The sequence below is a fragment of the Mucor mucedo genome, assembly GCF_025094135.1.
Source record: "Mucor mucedo strain NRRL 3635 chromosome Unknown EV154scaffold_66, whole genome shotgun sequence".
In the NCBI taxonomy this organism is placed as follows: Eukaryota; Fungi; Mucoromycota; class Mucoromycetes; order Mucorales; family Mucoraceae; genus Mucor; species Mucor mucedo.
The window spans coordinates 43,467-59,316 of NW_026252350.1; the positions used below are offsets into that span (position 1 = coordinate 43,467).

At 36.9% G+C, this 15,850-nt stretch overlaps 6 protein-coding genes across 6 annotated transcripts; 2 read left to right on the plus strand and 4 right to left on the minus strand.

Moving 5' to 3' along the window:
* On the minus strand, positions 1-1,434 carry EV154DRAFT_445742 (nucleophile aminohydrolase). Its single transcript, XM_051597095.1, has 6 exons — positions 1,309-1,434; positions 1,013-1,207; positions 821-931; positions 692-750; positions 520-622; positions 1-446 (listed from the first exon to the last, which is right to left on the minus strand). Exons 1-6 carry the CDS (start codon positions 1,402-1,404, stop codon positions 282-284), a joined length of 729 nt encoding a protein of 242 aa, XP_051456090.1. The 5' UTR covers positions 1,405-1,434; the 3' UTR covers positions 1-281.
* A 274-nt stretch (positions 1,435-1,708) lies between these two features.
* On the minus strand, positions 1,709-3,883 carry EV154DRAFT_466824 (uncharacterized protein). The gene is made up of 5 exons (XM_051597746.1): positions 3,739-3,883; positions 3,482-3,685; positions 2,728-3,424; positions 2,101-2,666; positions 1,709-2,047 (listed from the first exon to the last, which is right to left on the minus strand). The coding sequence occupies exons 1-5, from the start codon at positions 3,864-3,866 to the stop codon at positions 1,942-1,944; spliced, it is 1,701 nt and encodes a 566-aa protein (XP_051456091.1). The 5' UTR covers positions 3,867-3,883; the 3' UTR covers positions 1,709-1,941.
* Positions 3,884-5,711: 1,828 nt separating this feature from the next.
* EV154DRAFT_603805 (uncharacterized protein) lies at positions 5,712-6,458 on the plus strand (the record flags this gene model as incomplete). Its single annotated transcript, XM_051607368.1, has 4 exons — positions 5,712-5,861; positions 5,941-6,087; positions 6,158-6,276; positions 6,326-6,458. The coding sequence occupies 4 exons, from the start codon at positions 5,712-5,714 to the stop codon at positions 6,456-6,458; spliced, it is 549 nt and encodes a 182-aa protein (XP_051456092.1).
* Positions 6,459-6,514: 56 nt separating this feature from the next.
* EV154DRAFT_552847 (VTC domain-containing protein) lies at positions 6,515-11,816 on the minus strand. Its single transcript, XM_051605082.1, has 7 exons — positions 10,757-11,816; positions 9,186-10,692; positions 8,995-9,058; positions 8,602-8,927; positions 8,285-8,484; positions 6,745-8,222; positions 6,515-6,686 (listed from the first exon to the last, which is right to left on the minus strand). Exons 1-7 carry the CDS (start codon positions 11,536-11,538, stop codon positions 6,649-6,651), a joined length of 4,395 nt encoding a protein of 1,464 aa, XP_051456093.1. The 5' UTR covers positions 11,539-11,816; the 3' UTR covers positions 6,515-6,648.
* Positions 11,817-12,062: 246 nt separating this feature from the next.
* Positions 12,063-13,639, plus strand: EV154DRAFT_565123 (kinase-like domain-containing protein; the record flags this gene model as incomplete). Its single annotated transcript, XM_051605880.1, has 8 exons — positions 12,063-12,190; positions 12,261-12,363; positions 12,420-12,524; positions 12,579-12,720; positions 12,783-13,097; positions 13,151-13,211; positions 13,271-13,438; positions 13,501-13,639. The coding sequence occupies 8 exons, from the start codon at positions 12,063-12,065 to the stop codon at positions 13,637-13,639; spliced, it is 1,161 nt and encodes a 386-aa protein (XP_051456094.1).
* Positions 13,640-13,668: 29 nt separating this feature from the next.
* EV154DRAFT_423400 (kinase-like domain-containing protein) lies at positions 13,669-14,925 on the minus strand (the record flags this gene model as incomplete). The annotated part of the gene is made up of 2 exons (XM_051596133.1): positions 13,669-14,567; positions 14,679-14,925. 2 exons carry the CDS (start codon positions 14,923-14,925, stop codon positions 13,669-13,671), a joined length of 1,146 nt encoding a protein of 381 aa, XP_051456095.1.
* Positions 14,926-15,850: the final 925 nt, after the last annotated feature.

The window sequence follows — 15,850 nt, forward strand, 5'->3', positions numbered from 1 at the left end:
CCGAAAACAGTGCTACTATTCATGGTATGAACTCAAGTTTGATCTTGATTACTTTCATCATTGCGCTGATCTATATGCGTATGTAAATAACACAGACACATTGACTTGTACATAATTAAATAAATAAATAAAAAAAAAATTTGTGTTTATAACTTATAATCTCTCTCCTTTGTTCTTTTGATTTTGTAAATCTTTAACTTTGTCATCCTTTTTCTTTGTAGCTTTTTAACTTTGCAATCTTTTTTTTTCTTCCTTTTTTTTTTTTTATTATATCTTTCTCTTTACAATCTATCAATTACAGTTTGTAATTCTTCCTCTGAATAGATTTTGAAGTTGTGTTCTGGTGTGACTGATGCAATTTGGACATTGGCCTTGTTTAATTTCTCTTCCATGACCGACTTCAAAACAGTTAAAGCAAGTGTCTCGGCTTCCTTTAAAGTCATAGACTATTTTTTTTTAAAAAAAAAGAAATAATGTGTTAGAATGTTACCTATGATTAAACAAGATTATGCATCTTACTTTGTGGTATTCTTTTTGTAATTCGGTTTGAGCACCTTCAGAACCTGAACCGATAGCCTTGGCTTGAAAACTCATGAATGTACCTGAAGGATCAGCATGGAAACTATGGATTGGTCGGATGTATTAGTGTATGCATGACACATCGTGTACTTTTTGCTTCATCATCACTTACAGTTGAGGTCCATTTTCGTCAACGCCAGCAATAAGCAATGCAACACCGAAAGGACGACTCTGTAAAATAATAGTTTAAGCAACATTGTCTTTATCCCTTTATTCATGCCTCGTATAATATTTGTCTTACCATGATTGACTCTTCACCCTCAGCACCTTCACCAAATCGTAATGCTAAATCACAAACACTTTGAGTAGCACTTTCGACTTTAAGTTTTTCGTCGTATGTGAATCTATGGTTCTGTGTGTAACAAAAATGTAATCAATAGGCTATTCTCAGGACAAAGGTTTGTTCAAATTCTTTTCCATTATAATTCATTACCTGAGCAGCAACACGAGCATGTTCAATCATGGTTCTGGCATCAGCTGTCATTCCACTAACAGCACAACCTAAATGTTCATCAATTTCCATAATCTTTTCAATTGAGCTGGCTTCCAACAAGGTAGAAGAAACACGCTTCTCAACAGCTAAAACAACGCCTTCAGAGGTTTGGACACCAATGGCTGTTGTACCAAGCTAACATGTAGAAAGATGAGCATTATTTTCCTTTTTGATTATTTGACTACAGAAGGCTCTACCCCCCTCCCGCTTTGTTTTCAATATATATATATATGTACCTTGATAGCTTCGATAGCATATTCGACTTGGAAAAGACGACCTTCGGGTGAAAAGGTATTTACACCACGATCATATTCGGAACGCGTCAAGAACATTGTTTAAGAATTTAAAAAAAAAAAAGCAATTGAAAAAGAGAATCAACTCGAGTTGGGCGGACCGTATTGCGTATTAAACAGAACGCGCGTAAAGTTCAATCTCATGACGGCATCAAGACAAGTCACAGTCAAGCCATGATTTTCTGTGTAACAATTAGAATTGGGAGAGGTGAGCATGATTGTCCACCTATTGAAATACATTGGCAAGCCTTGGCGTATTAATTCTACCAGAGGGATATCATGAGATAATTTCTTTAAACTGTATCAGTATGGGTCAAAGCGAATAGGTCTATTTCAGTAATTTGAAACAATATATGCACCATTCACAATTGGAAATAATTGAAATAGACTACGACGTTTCTTGAGGGTCCATTCCCTCTTAATATAAATATATGCTCTGATGTCCTACAGTGAATTGTTTATAGTTCAAAACTCATCCAGAGCTTGATTTTTTTATTATTGTATTAATTATCTTATGTACTGACAATACATAAATTGTACAAGTGGTATTATAAAATGAACTAATCGGTATAGATATTATTCGTCGTACTTGTTAACAGCATCGAAATTACAATGAATTTTATGAATGACGCCCGTTCCAAAATCAGCTTCTATGCGCACTTCTGTCAAGCCAAAAAACATCCTAAAATTTTTTATATTGAGTACGACATGACAAAAACTTCAATCGATATTTACCTGACTGTATAAGGTATGCGCTCTCCTGTAGCAACATTTGGTATGTATGGTACCGGTACAGAAACAGCAGCGACCTGATGCACACCTTCTTCATCGAAATACCTTGGCTCGTTATCACCATCTGTGGAATACAGCATAAGGTCTGTTGCTTTGATAGTTCCATAATAGACAAACATTCTCTCACGAATACAATGATCAATAGGTATTTCATCACCCTTTCTAACAAAGACAAGAAACCTAGATGTACAACGAATACTGCCGTCTGGACGTACAACACGGGAGAATGCAGGGTCGAGCTTTTCATCGAATGGAAGTCCCGCATTAATGCCGTAAGTACGACGAGAAACACGAGAGGTGATGACTCTAGGATTTAGACCGAAATAGACTGCGCCACGAACAACAGCCATAGCAGCTCGTGGGGGGCAAAGAATTTGCTTGACTCTGCTATCAAATACTTCGTGCACACGTTGGAAAAGATAGTTGGATGAGCCAAATCCACCGACTAAGAATATACAAGAAAGGTTTTTGTCGTGTACCTCGTTATACTGCTTCTCCAATAATGCTATCTATGACAAATGTTGAGTATGTCAGCTTTATTTTCTTTTTTGAAGATAGTGATGGGCTTACCACTCGTTTAATCACTGGCTCAAAGACCTTTTCTCTCAGTTCATATGCTCGTAATACCATGGTACCTTCATCCAAGCAATCAATATCTATATTTAACTCAGCCAAGTTTACGGATACGGGTATACTCAAGTATTGATCATCCAAACCATCGAATTCTGGTTTGATATTATCCACAAACTGATCCATTAAATTGTTCATCGCAGCCGCTGGTAAGCGTTTCACTTGATCGCCCAGTTTTTCTTCCATCAGTGTTCTGAAATTATGATCCAAAAATGCACTACCGCAGCTTTCGCCAATCCCTTTTGTCACTTCTTTTAATCTCTTGTTACTTTCAAAACGATCATCTAGAACCTCAAATACAATGAGATCTACCGTTCCACCACCAGCATCACAAATCATCATTCGATCTCCTTTATTCAGATTGACTTGTTCACACATTTTCTCGCAATATAATGCAGCCGCTTCTGGCTCCGAAATTAAAATCAATCTGTCCTGCGGATCATCCTGACTGACAAGACCAGCGAGTATAGCTGCCCTTCTCATGGTGCTCTTGGCCAAATCTGACCACATGGCAGGAACTGTCAGACAATAACGAAATGAAGAGGGATCGTAATTCTTGGCAAATCCACGCGTGACGTCTTCCAATACATATTCATGAAGCGCCCTTAAATAATCAGCAATATTATTCACCGGTGACCTTTATATGTTCCAATTAATTAGTTCTCCCTTCGGGTATATTTATACGTGTACGTACCTATGATTTGCAGCTATGCCTTTATGGAGACTTTCGTCCAAATTGAGTTTGAAGTTTGACAAAATTATGTTTTCCTTGGCGGCTTGAGGTTTGAGCATCATCTTCTTGGCGCCATGGCCCCAATCAACCAAAGTTTTGGGATCTGATATCTTATAGACTGATAAAGTGGGTGTCTTTGGGTAGAAATTACCTCCTTTGTGGGGCCTATTTTTATAAATTATTAAACAAGATTAAGACATGTCCCCAAACACACTTACCATTTCTGAACATCGAATACTTCAGCATTACCGTTTCGGTTATGTGTAAAAGCGTAAGAGGCTCCCGAAAATGTTGTGCCAAAATCATACGAGATCACAACTTTGTATTTATCAGTGGCGTCAAGCATTTTTTTTTTTTTTAATTATAAAGAAGTAGAATGAAGGGCCTTTTTAAAGCTGACACTTGTTTTTTATACGCCCTCATTTAAAAGTCAGCGTACGCGAAATGAATTATAAAATTGGCAAAACTTTTTGTCTGCGTCTTCAGCTTTTCAGTAACTCTTGCCTCAATGACAGAACTTATAGACGAAGTTTCTGGCTTGCAATATAAAAGACAGTGGAAGCCCGTTGTAGTAAAGTATAAAATCTACTTACTTTTGGCTTTGCTAAACTTATTTTGTTTTGGAGGCTCGGGCCTTAGAGCAACTGGAAGAGGCAGAAAATTTGTCGTCCGTACATGACAATGTTGAAACCTATTCTGTGACATCAGACTCTAGCGCAACTACAGTGAATACTGTATTTGCCTTGAATACTCGTAAATCAGGCTCTTTATTTTTATGTATTGGAAACAGAAAAACTTAGTTGTCTTTAATATAGCTCGCCCTAAAGTATGCAGCTCTGAATGGTTACAACGTATGCCAAGCAAATGGAATGACAGCTGCAAATTGAGACAGTTTATTATCTGGGCAGCTGAAAGCTTGACGGAAGAACTGAGTCACATGGGCCTAGAAAAAAACCCTATAGCCGAGAAAGTGCAAGCTCGTTTTATTTACACATTAAAATCTTCACCTCAGGTCGTTTCATTATACAAACATCCTGCGGAGAAGTCTGCACTGGCGCATATGTACGGACACGCTCAACCAGGACGAAATTCAGTTAATGTTGAGAACGAAAAAATGTTAAAAGAATACCAAGATGATATTGCAGCGTAAGACCATTTTTATTCTCGATACGGCATCTTGCGTGGAATTGATGCGTTTTTTTAAGTATAAAATATGAATGGAAACAATGGGATAAGTGCGAAATTGAGATATTTGAAAGGCATGCAAGAGCTGCGGACAGGCTTTACGCTTTGACGAGAACAGACAAACAAGAATTGAACGAGAGTAACTTTTCTACTGCAGAGATAGACTTAGATGTGATGATCTTAAACGACAACTTGGAAATCACTCAAACACAGGAGCTTCTACCCGACTTACCTTTCGAGATAGCCTTGTTCAAGCAGAAAATGCATACTGCCTCTGAGTTTAATCGCCGTGCTTATGAATTAGCATTCGATGCCAGATGTAAATTAGCTCATATAGAAAGGGAAAATTCGAGGGTTACTCCTGAGGACGAAACTCTCGCTTTATTCAAAAACCATGAATTGAACCGAAAGAAAGAGCAGAATGAGAACATGCAACACCTGTTGAGACTATACACGGATTCCTACAAAATCGGGTCCTTCAAGAGCATCTAAGCTTTGAGTATATCAACCTTTGTTTGTAAATAAATTTATAGCTATGAATGATTTAAAAAAATCCGATGGTGTGTGCTAGATATTTTGACTATGTTAATCAAATAATGAGTAGGATGATTTAAGCTTATTAAATTCAATAGCATGGAAACTTAAATAGGGTAGAGAGTTTGTCCGTAGAAAAAAGAATGACAGCTGTAAGCTTTTTGCTATCGAATCTCTTAACTGCCGCTTTTTCAAGCCTACAAATATGGCAGTTTTGTGAAATAAATGTTAGCTGACTGTTATGACATACAAAACGATGTCACAGCTTTATACCGCTAGGCGATATACATTACACAATCACCGATATAGCAAATAATGACATGTATGTTTGTTTTGTCAACAACAATATATAATTATAATAAAGCAGCGAATACACTAAAGAAAGGGTTGACTTTTACTGATATTATTGTCTTTAAAAAAACTAGCTGTGTGTGCCATTTTTTTCTCCAATAGTAAAATACTTATTTAAAAAATGTCTAGCTTAATTATTGATGAAGCAATTCATGCAGATACGCACCACAAAGACCTGAAACGAATTGTTGCCATCAGTATCGACGAAGAATCGGGTGAATATGTGTACGACTGGGCTATTAACAATTTTATCAACCCGGATACGGATTTAGTAAGAGAGTGCTTATGTAAAAAAAATGTAAAAAGAAAAAAGGAAGCACATCTAATTTTTTTTTTTTTTTTGAAAAAAGGTGGTCTTTTTGAATTGTCGACAGATCGATGCTCCTGCAGCTCCTTATATCAACCCTACGGGATTTATCGAGGAATTTGACGAGAAACGAAAAATCAAGAGCCATCAATTGCTTCGCTTTTATGCTGATCAATTAAAATTTGCAAACGTAAGGTGAATTTAAACTTTGATTATACTTTGACATTAAACAGTTTTGTTTTTTTTTTTAAAAAAAAAAGATAGCAGTGCGAGCGATTGCATTGGCGGGAGAACCTAAAATGGAGATTATCCGGAAAGTGACAGAATTAAATGCAGATGTCTTACTTCTCGGCTCTCGACGACTGGGTACTGTGAAAAGGTAAATGCGCATATGTAAGAAAGTACAACCTGTCTAAGAGAAAAAATAGAGCATTGCTGGGAAGTGTCAGTGACTACTGTGGGCACAAATCCCCTTGCACCGTCATCATTGTTAAGGCCCACCCTAGCCATCCCCAGGGTAAACATGAGTTGAGAAGTGTCTTTAAACGACATGTGGAATAAATCGGAGAAGATTTTTCTTGACTTTTTAAAAACGAAGTGTAATATCGAAGAGATGGCTATAATGAATAAATGCGTGCTTTTAATATGTAAAATAGGGGAATAATGTGTCCTTGGTTCTGTGAAGTCTTTATTTTAGGTGGGGATATTTTGTGTCTCTTTACAAATGAATTATTACAAAATACAAACGAGATTACATGGGCCATTCTGTGTCATCCATGGCCAAACGAACTAAAAAAAAAAGAGATGTTAACACACAAATATAGCCTTATTCAAACAGGTTACTTACGGAACATATTAATAGCAATCGCAATAACCAAAAATAGAGTCATTACAGCAGGTCCATACTTGTCAGAAAAATCACCAAGCTCATTTCTCTCAACACGGTCAGCACGATCGTGATATTTATATAGGGCGTAAATCATAACAGACATGGATAAAAATGTAAAGATGACTGCTGAAATACGACCTACTTTGTCGGAAAAGTTTAAGAGACCAATCGCTAAAGCGCCTAACAACAAAGTGAACTTTAACCAATGTAAGAATGTACGTTCATTAGCAAAAAATGTCTTTGCTGGAGGTGCCTTGGAAGGAATAGGACGACCACGGGAGGTAGTTGTGGTAGCCTCTTTTCTAATAAATATGGTCTTTGATTTCTTGAATAAGTTTTTTAACCCAGCTGGAGATAACTGCTTTATTAACCCGCCACCTTCGATATCACGATCACGAGTAGGGGTATGGAAATTGCCATCACCAATAAGTAAAGGCGTTGATTCAGTAGCATCACGCATCGTAATTTGAACATGCTCATCTGTAGTTAATTTTGAACCATCATATGCGCTGCCACTACTACCTGAAACTGAACTGCTGGAAAGAGCATCAGGACGAGACACACCAAACACCTTGTTGCGAGGCTTTCTGATATCTACTTCCATTTGAGGCAACCAGAAAGGTAAAACATTGATGTTATCCTCCAGCAAGGTAGCACAACCATGAATGAACTTGGAGAATTTGGGTACTGATTCAACCAAGTGAGAGTTGACCAACTCAAGCACCCATTGAGGGGGCTCCTGTCCAACATGGGTTTGAAGCTTTACTTCAAGTACAGCATAGGGGAAACGGCAAATATCGCTTTCAGGTAATTGTTTGAAAGGGTAATCAACACCGATATCCATACGGCGCCAGTTTTCAGCAGATCTTGGTTTACCTCCATTGTCTTCACGAATAAGAGACAATTCTGTATCTAAACTAATACGGACACGAGCATCACCTGGTAATTGGAAAGCAGTACGATTATAGAAAGTACGCATCATAGGATGAAGTCTCTTTGTTAATGTTGTGTACTGTACTTCACTCGCCAACTGCTCTAATTCTGCAATCTCCTTTTCTGATTTGCGACCTTGTTCTCTAGTCTTTTGAAATAACTCATCTGTGGTATATGTGCCATCAAGGAATTGATTGAGGTATTTTTCTTTAATTGGAAAACGTGCCTTGACGGACTTTTCACCCGTCCAATCTTCGTGATGCGTTTTACGTTCCACAAATACGGTATTTGAATCCATACCACCATACCATCGCATACGGATGGCTTCTGCCCCTTCGCTTTTTTCTAATCTACCCATATATAACTCAAAATCATCATTGTCATAATAAACACTAGTGATGGCTGAATCTTGAGCTTCGAATTCCTTATTTGGATTAAAAACGAGAACAGGTAAATGCTTAAGAATTACCAGTTTGAGTTCAGTGATATTATCAGGATGAACCCTATTTAATTATAGTTCAGTTTAGTAGAGATCTCCCATTCATGACTAATTGTGCGCACTTACCAATATTTTGTTGTGTTTCTAACAAATGCAGCTTGCTTACCACCAGCAGATGCATCACCGCCTCTTTCTTTACCACGAGTACGTACACGATCATACAAGGTTGAAATACGAATAATCAGATCATCATAGTTCTCCTTATAAAAAGGTTTGGCATTTAAACGAACACCAAACATGGGCTTCAAAGGCCATCCTGTCATTTTCTACAGCCGCAAGATAGCAAAAAAAAAAAAAAAAATTAGATTTGTTACCCCACGTGCGAAATTTGATTGGCCTGAGCCAAGGGTCTGCCTTTTAATCCTTAAGTAACCAAAACTTACATCATGCTTTTTGATAATTTTCAAGAAACCAGTGTAATTCAATCTTGTAAATTTTGCCAAATCATGGACATCAGCAATAATATGGCCCAATTCAATTTCAGAGGCTGTAAATTCGTCTTCTTCGGGATTTTCGGACTGACAAAGAATATCAACTTCGCGAGTTTCGATTTGGATACGACGATTGATTTCACCGAGTTTAACGCGCTGGAAAGAAAAGACTTTATCAAGTTCCTTTTCCAAAAGTTGAATAAATTTACTCTCGCTATCTTCAGACCAAACACCATTAAGTGCTTCCTTTTTTAAAATTGCTTTCAAGTCTTCGTAAGCTGGTTTGTTTTTGTTGGATTAGTTTCAGAGTTATATGTAAATATATACAAAAGATAATAGTCTTACCAACATAATGAAATGTCCAGTCAGGATTTAAAGAAGTTCTAAGCGTGTGTCCGAATTTCATATTCTATTACGATAAAGAAAGAAAAAGAAAAGAGAAAGCGTTTTATTTTTTCGAACTTATGACAGTAAAAAAAAAAAAAAAAAAAAAAAAAGAAAGAAAAAACTTTTTGGTCTCCGTCTTAAATCTGCACTGCTGTGGAATCATTAAATTCAATCAAGATCTGGCCTGTTTTGACTGTATTCCCGGGTTGCACATGAATTTTCTTGATTGTACCAATACGAGGCGTCCTAAGAATGTTTTGCATCTTCATTGCTTCCACAACAACTAGTTCTGTTCCTTCCGACACTTCTTCCCCTTCATTTACAGCAATACTTATAATTCTTCCAGGCATTGGACTCGACACAATTTTGCTTTGGTATTCAACAGATTTTGTCTTTATATGCTTCGATAGATCGTATTGCTGATCATTCATAATGTTGATTTTGTACTTGCTGCCATGGTATTGAATTCTAAATCCCAAGTCAAGTGGATCAAGATATTGAATGACGAGACTCTTTTTAAGTTGTTTTTCAAATAATGAATGTGCCAACAATCCATCCAAGGGCCATTCTGTAGAGAAATTGAATTTATCCGTAGAATCTGAGGAAGCTTCAAATTCAGATCCATGTTTATGTTTGATGGTAATTTTGGTGTCAGTGATTTTTTGGCTTTGTTCATCAGTGATTTGAACCCAAATATTTTGATGCTCAGATACGATTTTATTTTTTCCTTGCCAATTTCTATTCTCCCTTTTGATCCAAATTGCACCACTAACAGCAGCCAGCTGCTGAAGCGCCTCACCCATTAAATGCTCAGTCTGAAATCCTTTGGGATATTCCTCGGCCAAAAAATGGGTTGTGATTTGTTTACCATCTTGAAACCTAGGATGAGCAAACACAGCTCTTAATAAGGGTATATTATGTGTTACGCCTTTAATCACATATTCATCCAATGCATGCATCATCAGTCCAATGGCTTCCTTTCTGGTCTTACCATGTGTTGCTAATTTACAGATCAATGGATCATATTCTACATACATTTCAGAACCTTCAATAAATCCAGAGTCACACCTTACTTTATTTTCAATCATCAGTGGCTCTTGATAAGTCAATAATCTACCAACTGAAGGAAGGTACTTTTCGGGGTCCTCTGCATATACACGGGATTCACAAGCCCAACCATTTATCTTAATATCATGCTGTTTCACATCCAATGGATGGTTTGAGGCCGAATAAAGCATTTGCTCGACCAAATCTAATCCAGTAACGTATTCTGTAATAGGATGCTCCACTTGTAAGCGAGTATTCATTTCCAAAAAATAGAAATTCTTGGATTCGTCTACTAAAAATTCAACTGTTCCAGCTGAATTGTATCCGACATGCTTGGCCAATGCAACTGCTTGCTCACCCATTTTTTTTCTTGTGATTTCATCAACATGAACACTTGGCGACTCTTCAATCACTTTTTGATTTCTTCTTTGAATAGAACACTCTCGTTCTGGTAAATAAACAACGTTTCCAAAATTATCACCCAATACTTGAATTTCAATATGTCTGGGGTTGTTGATGTATTTTTCAATTAACATACGATCATCACCAAACGATGATTTAGATTCTTGTTTCGCTAATTTAAATCCGTCTCTCAATTCGTTATCGTTCCTGAAAATAAAGTTTCAATCAGTATCTGGCGTACTGTGTCCCCCTTCATTTTTCTTTTACCTACCATGCAATTCTCATTCCCTTTCCTCCTCCTCCTGCACTCGCTTTAATCATAATAGGATATCCAATATCGTTTGCGATTTTAATAGCTTCGTCCGCTGTATTGACCTCTCCATCAAACCCAGGAATACAGTTCACACCACTCTCTTTAGCAATAAGTTTGCTCTGGATCTTATCACCCATAGCAGCAATGGCAGAAGCTTTAGGACCAACGAATTTCACGTTGTTTTGTTCCAAGACTTTTACAAACGTGGGATTTTCACTCAAAAATCCGTACCCCGGATGAACCGCTTCGGCGCCTGATTGTTGTACAGCCGCCATAATGCGGGGTATTGAAAGATACGATTCTGATGCTGTGGCTGCTCCCAAATGAACAGACTCATCGGCTAATTGAACATGAAGCGCATTGGCATCCAAATCACTGTATACTGCTACGGTTTTGATTCCCATTTTCTTTGCTGTCTTGATGATTCGGCAAGCAATTTCTCCTCGGTTGGCAACCAGTAACTTTTTAAAAGTCTGGTTAAAAAAAAAAGAAGAAAGAAATAAAGGGTCAGCTTGGACATTGCTCTTTAATTGGGGGAATTTCTCGCAAACCTTCTTATAGTTATTCTTCAGTGGCGTAAAAGATACTGCTTCAGTCTCCCTGACCTTCGTGTCAGTTTGAATGCCTCTTTTTGTGAAGGGTATGCTGCGGACGCAAGGGGAATAGGCAAGCATTCTTCGTCTTAATATCAATGGTGTAGCAGTCTTTAACATGTTCATTAGGCATTTTTGCTGTGACATTGTGGATGTCGAAAGAAAAAAAGAAAGGGGAAGGTTCACAGGTGTGGGAAACCATGAGAAATATGACGAAAAACAAGGTCACACGTGTATTTAAAAACAATTTAAAAGGGAGAGTGCTATTTGCAAGGTATGCGGTCCTAATTTTGTGATATTGAAACAAAGTGCATGCGTTAAATCACTATCTGAAATATATCCCGATATAAATACAGTATACAAAGTTTAAGGCGGGCCCGTTCTAGGACAAGCAGCAATGAAAGTCATAATGCAAAGGTATTACCTGATTCAATAACAGCAGTAAAGGAAATATAATCTAAAAACATTTCAATTGGTTCATGCACATTGATACTTGTCCCGACTCTCGCTGTAGCGCTCAAAAATTGCTATACGTAAGCAATGGACGGGGGATAAGGTTCCATCAGGCAATTGGCTTCCTTTGCGGGATTAAATGTCAGCTTTAAAAGCAAGCGATTTTAATAGATGTTTATTTTTATTGCTGACCTTTTTTGTTTGATTTTATATACAACATGTCAATGGCAGAATATAAGTTGAAAAGGGACGCGTGCCGTCCCAAAGTGCTGGATAAATATGAAATTATTGGCTTTATCAGTTCTGGTACTTATGGTCGAGTCTATAAAGCCAAATCACGAAACAAGTAATGACAACTTACCATACCCTTTCTTGTGAAAAAAAAAAAGGAACTAAACCATTCTCAATTTATAAAGGGACGATCCTCGTGAATTTGCAATTAAAAAGTTCAAACCAGATAGAGAAGGAGATACTCACCACTATGTTGGCATTTCACAATCTGCATGCAGAGAAATCGCTGTAAGAAACGTTTCGCTTCGAATTAAAAGCTTCAATTTGACCTTTTCCCTTCATAGTTGTGCAGAGAACTTCGACATGAAAATATCACAGCTTTAGAAGAAGTTCTCTTGGAAGACAAGGCCATTTTTATGGTTTTCGAATATGCAGAACATGACTTTTTAGTAAGTAGACAATCATACATGTTTTAAAAGTAGTTGTCTAATGAATCTAATTAGCAAATTATACACTACCATTTACACACAGAGAGAAAACCTATTATGGAAGTCGTTATCAAGTCGCTTTTATGGCAATTGATAAATGGTGTTGCGTACTTACACTCTAACTGGGTTTTGCATCGAGATTTGAAACCTGCTAACGGTATGCAAAGCGGAATACATATACCTTATGTTTGATTTATTTAAAAAGAAGCTTTATTGTAGTTTTGTTAACAAGCGAAGGTATCGTTAAAACGGGTGATTTGGGTCTTGCCAGACTGTTCAACAAACCATTACAGCCATTGTTTAATGGTGATAAAGTCGTTGTTACTATATGGTACCGTGCGCCTGAATTATTATTTGGATCAAGACATTACACAAAAGCAGTTGATATGTGGGCGGTAGGTTGTATATTTGGCGAATTATTAGCTTTGAAACCAATATTTAAAGGTGAAGAGGCAAAAATGGATGGCAAAAAAAATGTGCCTTTCCAAAGAAGCCAGCTTTCGAAAATTTTTGAAATTATGGGGACACCAACAAGTAAGAAATATTGAATAATATTCCGTTATCATGAACTAATTCAATTAATCTAGAGGAAAGATGGCCTTCAATAGATCAGCTACCAGACGCTCAGTATCTGTCCTCCTTCCCTCAGTAAGTTCCAGAACATTTGATGAAATTTTCAACCCTATTTATTTATATTATTCTATTAGGACTCCCAACAATTTAAAACAAGCATATCAAGTCATGTCGATCCCAAAAAGTGAAACAGGGTTCAATTTACTGTCTGCACTATTAGAATATGACCCTGCAAAAAGAATAACTGCAGAAAAGGCATTAAACCATCCATATTTTCAGGAAGATCCTAAACCTGCTATGAAGTAAGCCATATCTTTGTCAAAAAAAAAAAAAGAGATATATGTATTTATTGATTTGGTTATAGTGTGTTGACACAGCAAGGTATTGAATATCCACTTCGTCGTATCACACAAGAAGATAACGATATCAAGGCATCAAAAGCAGCCGTTGTGAATAAAGATGATCATACCGGTAGGTTATCCAAGAAACCCAGAAATGCTTAAATAAATATTTTATTTGTTTGTTTGTCTTTTCATGCATAACCCATTTGAATCAAATCCGGTAAACTAGCATCATAATAAATATTTTCGTTTGCGTGATATTTTATCTCGGCTGGTATAAAGCGTCTAATAGGTTGTTTCTTTGGAATAGGCGGGTCCTCTTGCCAGTGACGCTCTAAAGAAATGGTGACCTGAATCATCATACGTTTAGACAAAGACGCACCTTCCATAAGATCTTGAAGCGCCTTCTTTGAGGCGTGAAATGGTTTACATTGAGCAAGATATTTTGATATAACTATCTGGCGGTCTCGAATTGCATTGACGCGTAAAGTATGAAACGCATCTCGTTTCTTGGCCACAACTTTGGTCATTAATACACCTGTTAAAAGTTCGCAAACAGTTTCAGCGGAAGGTCGATTGTTTGGATTTTTGGATAAACAACGGGTAATTATATTTTGATACGCGGGATCCACATGTTTCAAGGTATTTATTTGATATACGGTTGGACAAACAGTGATTGTGTTTGGGAAAATAACACCTGATGCCAATTGCCAAAGAATGATTCCAAGAGCATAGATATTAGATGCTTGGTTTAATGTTGCGAACTCGTAAGATATTTCAGGTGAAATATAAGGCCAACGACCATAACGAGATGACAGAGGTATAGAAGACCAGTCATCTTGACCATCAACGATTTTCAACTTGAGTTCATGCTCATCATATATGTTGGATACCAAAATGTTTTTTGGCTGTAAATTTGGGTGCACCCCATTAGATTGATGTAAGTCACGCACGCAAGAAGCTATCAATATAGAGATCCTACACGTTTTTTGAAATGTCCACTGGTCTACTTGTGGAATTAATTGCTCCAAACTATGTTCCATAGCTGGAGATACAAGAGCGAGCTTATAATGGTGTTTAAATCGAATCGCTGTGATTCCAATAACTTCTTTTGGTATTGCTAATTTTTTTTGCTGTAACATGCAAAGGTTGATCTCTCTTAAAATCATTCTATTGCGTTGTCTTTGATGGGGAATTCTACAAGATATAATGTAAACTTGACCCATACGACCAGATGGCAACATCTTTCCATGCTCAAACCATTGAGGTGGAAACCACTGAAGAGGTCTATTTAATGAACGTATGGTCTCTTCGATTTCAGTTGGGTAGTCAAAATAATTGTGAAATAGTTGATCGTACAATGTTTTATATTGATTTGTAGTGGGTTTCCAACCATTCATAAATGTCGATTTGTTTAGTTGAAGCATATTTGACCAGCAGGTGCTCATATCACTATCATCATTCTGAGCAAATGGTTTAAATATATGATGACTGTTGGCTGTTTGCAACACTTACACTAGCTATATCATTGCGACATTCTCGAATAGGGTTTAAAAATTCATTTAAATTTCTTTGAATATATTCATTGACCAGTGTTTGTTGTTTGGGTGTGGAAGAATAGAAAATATTAAACATTATTATTTAACAACAATAATAAAAAAAGAAATCCCTTTTCTTCCCATCGTCGTTAAATCTTAATTTATAGTTTATGAAACACACCACTTTTTCCATATGCTGTACGTCATAAATTGGTTTTTTCCGAAATACAGGTCTGATGTTCAACTGCCAGAAAATATTCCCATACCTTTACCTTCAATGAAACAATATAAAAATAAAAGGAGATATAACGAAAAGGTTGTGCTATGTTAATGCTACACCCTGGTCAAACAAACACCATGATGATGTTAGCTTTTTTTTAACTAAGAAAAAATCGGCTGACAGCGTGTCATGGCATACATGATATCTATTGCATAGAAGTTTCTATTTAACGATGAGAAAATATGCCAATGGAAATCAAGTTATCGCTAAAACGTATTATGCTTGGTCTAAACCAGTTTTGATGTTGTAATTTTTTTTCAAGGGCTTTGAAGAGTGTGTAATGCATCCGTGACATAGAAAGCCCGTGACACAAACTATTTGCTATTCCGACAACTGACAGAAATTAAATCTTCTACTGCATCACTGTTATTTCACATTATATTATTAGAGTTACTAATATGCCAAACTATCCCAAGTATGCACATGTAGATGAACTCAAAGCACAAGTATAGGAGCGAACAATTGTTCATATTTGCCGATATCTAATAGTCTTGCTTGATTACAGGTTTGGTTTTTAAAAAATGCGGGAGGGGAAAACCCTAACTAGTTGAACAG

Bases quoted from the DNA above. Each gene is read 5' to 3' on its own strand.
- EV154DRAFT_552847 (XM_051605082.1), bottom strand. From the start codon at position 11,538: ATGTCACAGCAAAAATGCCTAATGAACATGTTAAAGACTGCTACACCA. The intron at 8,485-8,601 runs GTAAGTTTTGGT...TTGCGGCTGTAG, and splicing joins AAATTATCAAAAAGCATGAT to AAAATGACAGGATGGCCTTT. The intron at 8,223-8,284 runs GTAAGTGCGCAC...ATAATTAAATAG, and splicing joins AGAAACACAACAAAATATTG to GGTTCATCCTGATAATATCA.
- EV154DRAFT_466824 (XM_051597746.1), bottom strand. From the start codon at position 3,866: ATGCTTGACGCCACTGATAAATACAAAGTTGTGATCTCGTATGATTTT. The intron at 3,686-3,738 runs GTAAGTGTGTTT...TTATAAAAATAG, and splicing joins GTATTCGATGTTCAGAAATG to GCCCCACAAAGGAGGTAATT. The intron at 2,667-2,727 runs GTAAGCCCATCA...CATTTGTCATAG, and splicing joins AGCCAGTGATTAAACGAGTG to ATAGCATTATTGGAGAAGCA.
- EV154DRAFT_445742 (XM_051597095.1), bottom strand. From the start codon at position 1,404: ATGTTCTTGACGCGTTCCGAATATGATCGTGGTGTAAATACCTTTTCA. The intron at 623-691 runs GTAAGTGATGAT...ACCAATCCATAG, and splicing joins GACGAAAATGGACCTCAACT to TTTCCATGCTGATCCTTCAG. The intron at 447-519 runs GTAAGATGCATA...AAAAAAAAATAG, and splicing joins TACAAAAAGAATACCACAAA to TCTATGACTTTAAAGGAAGC.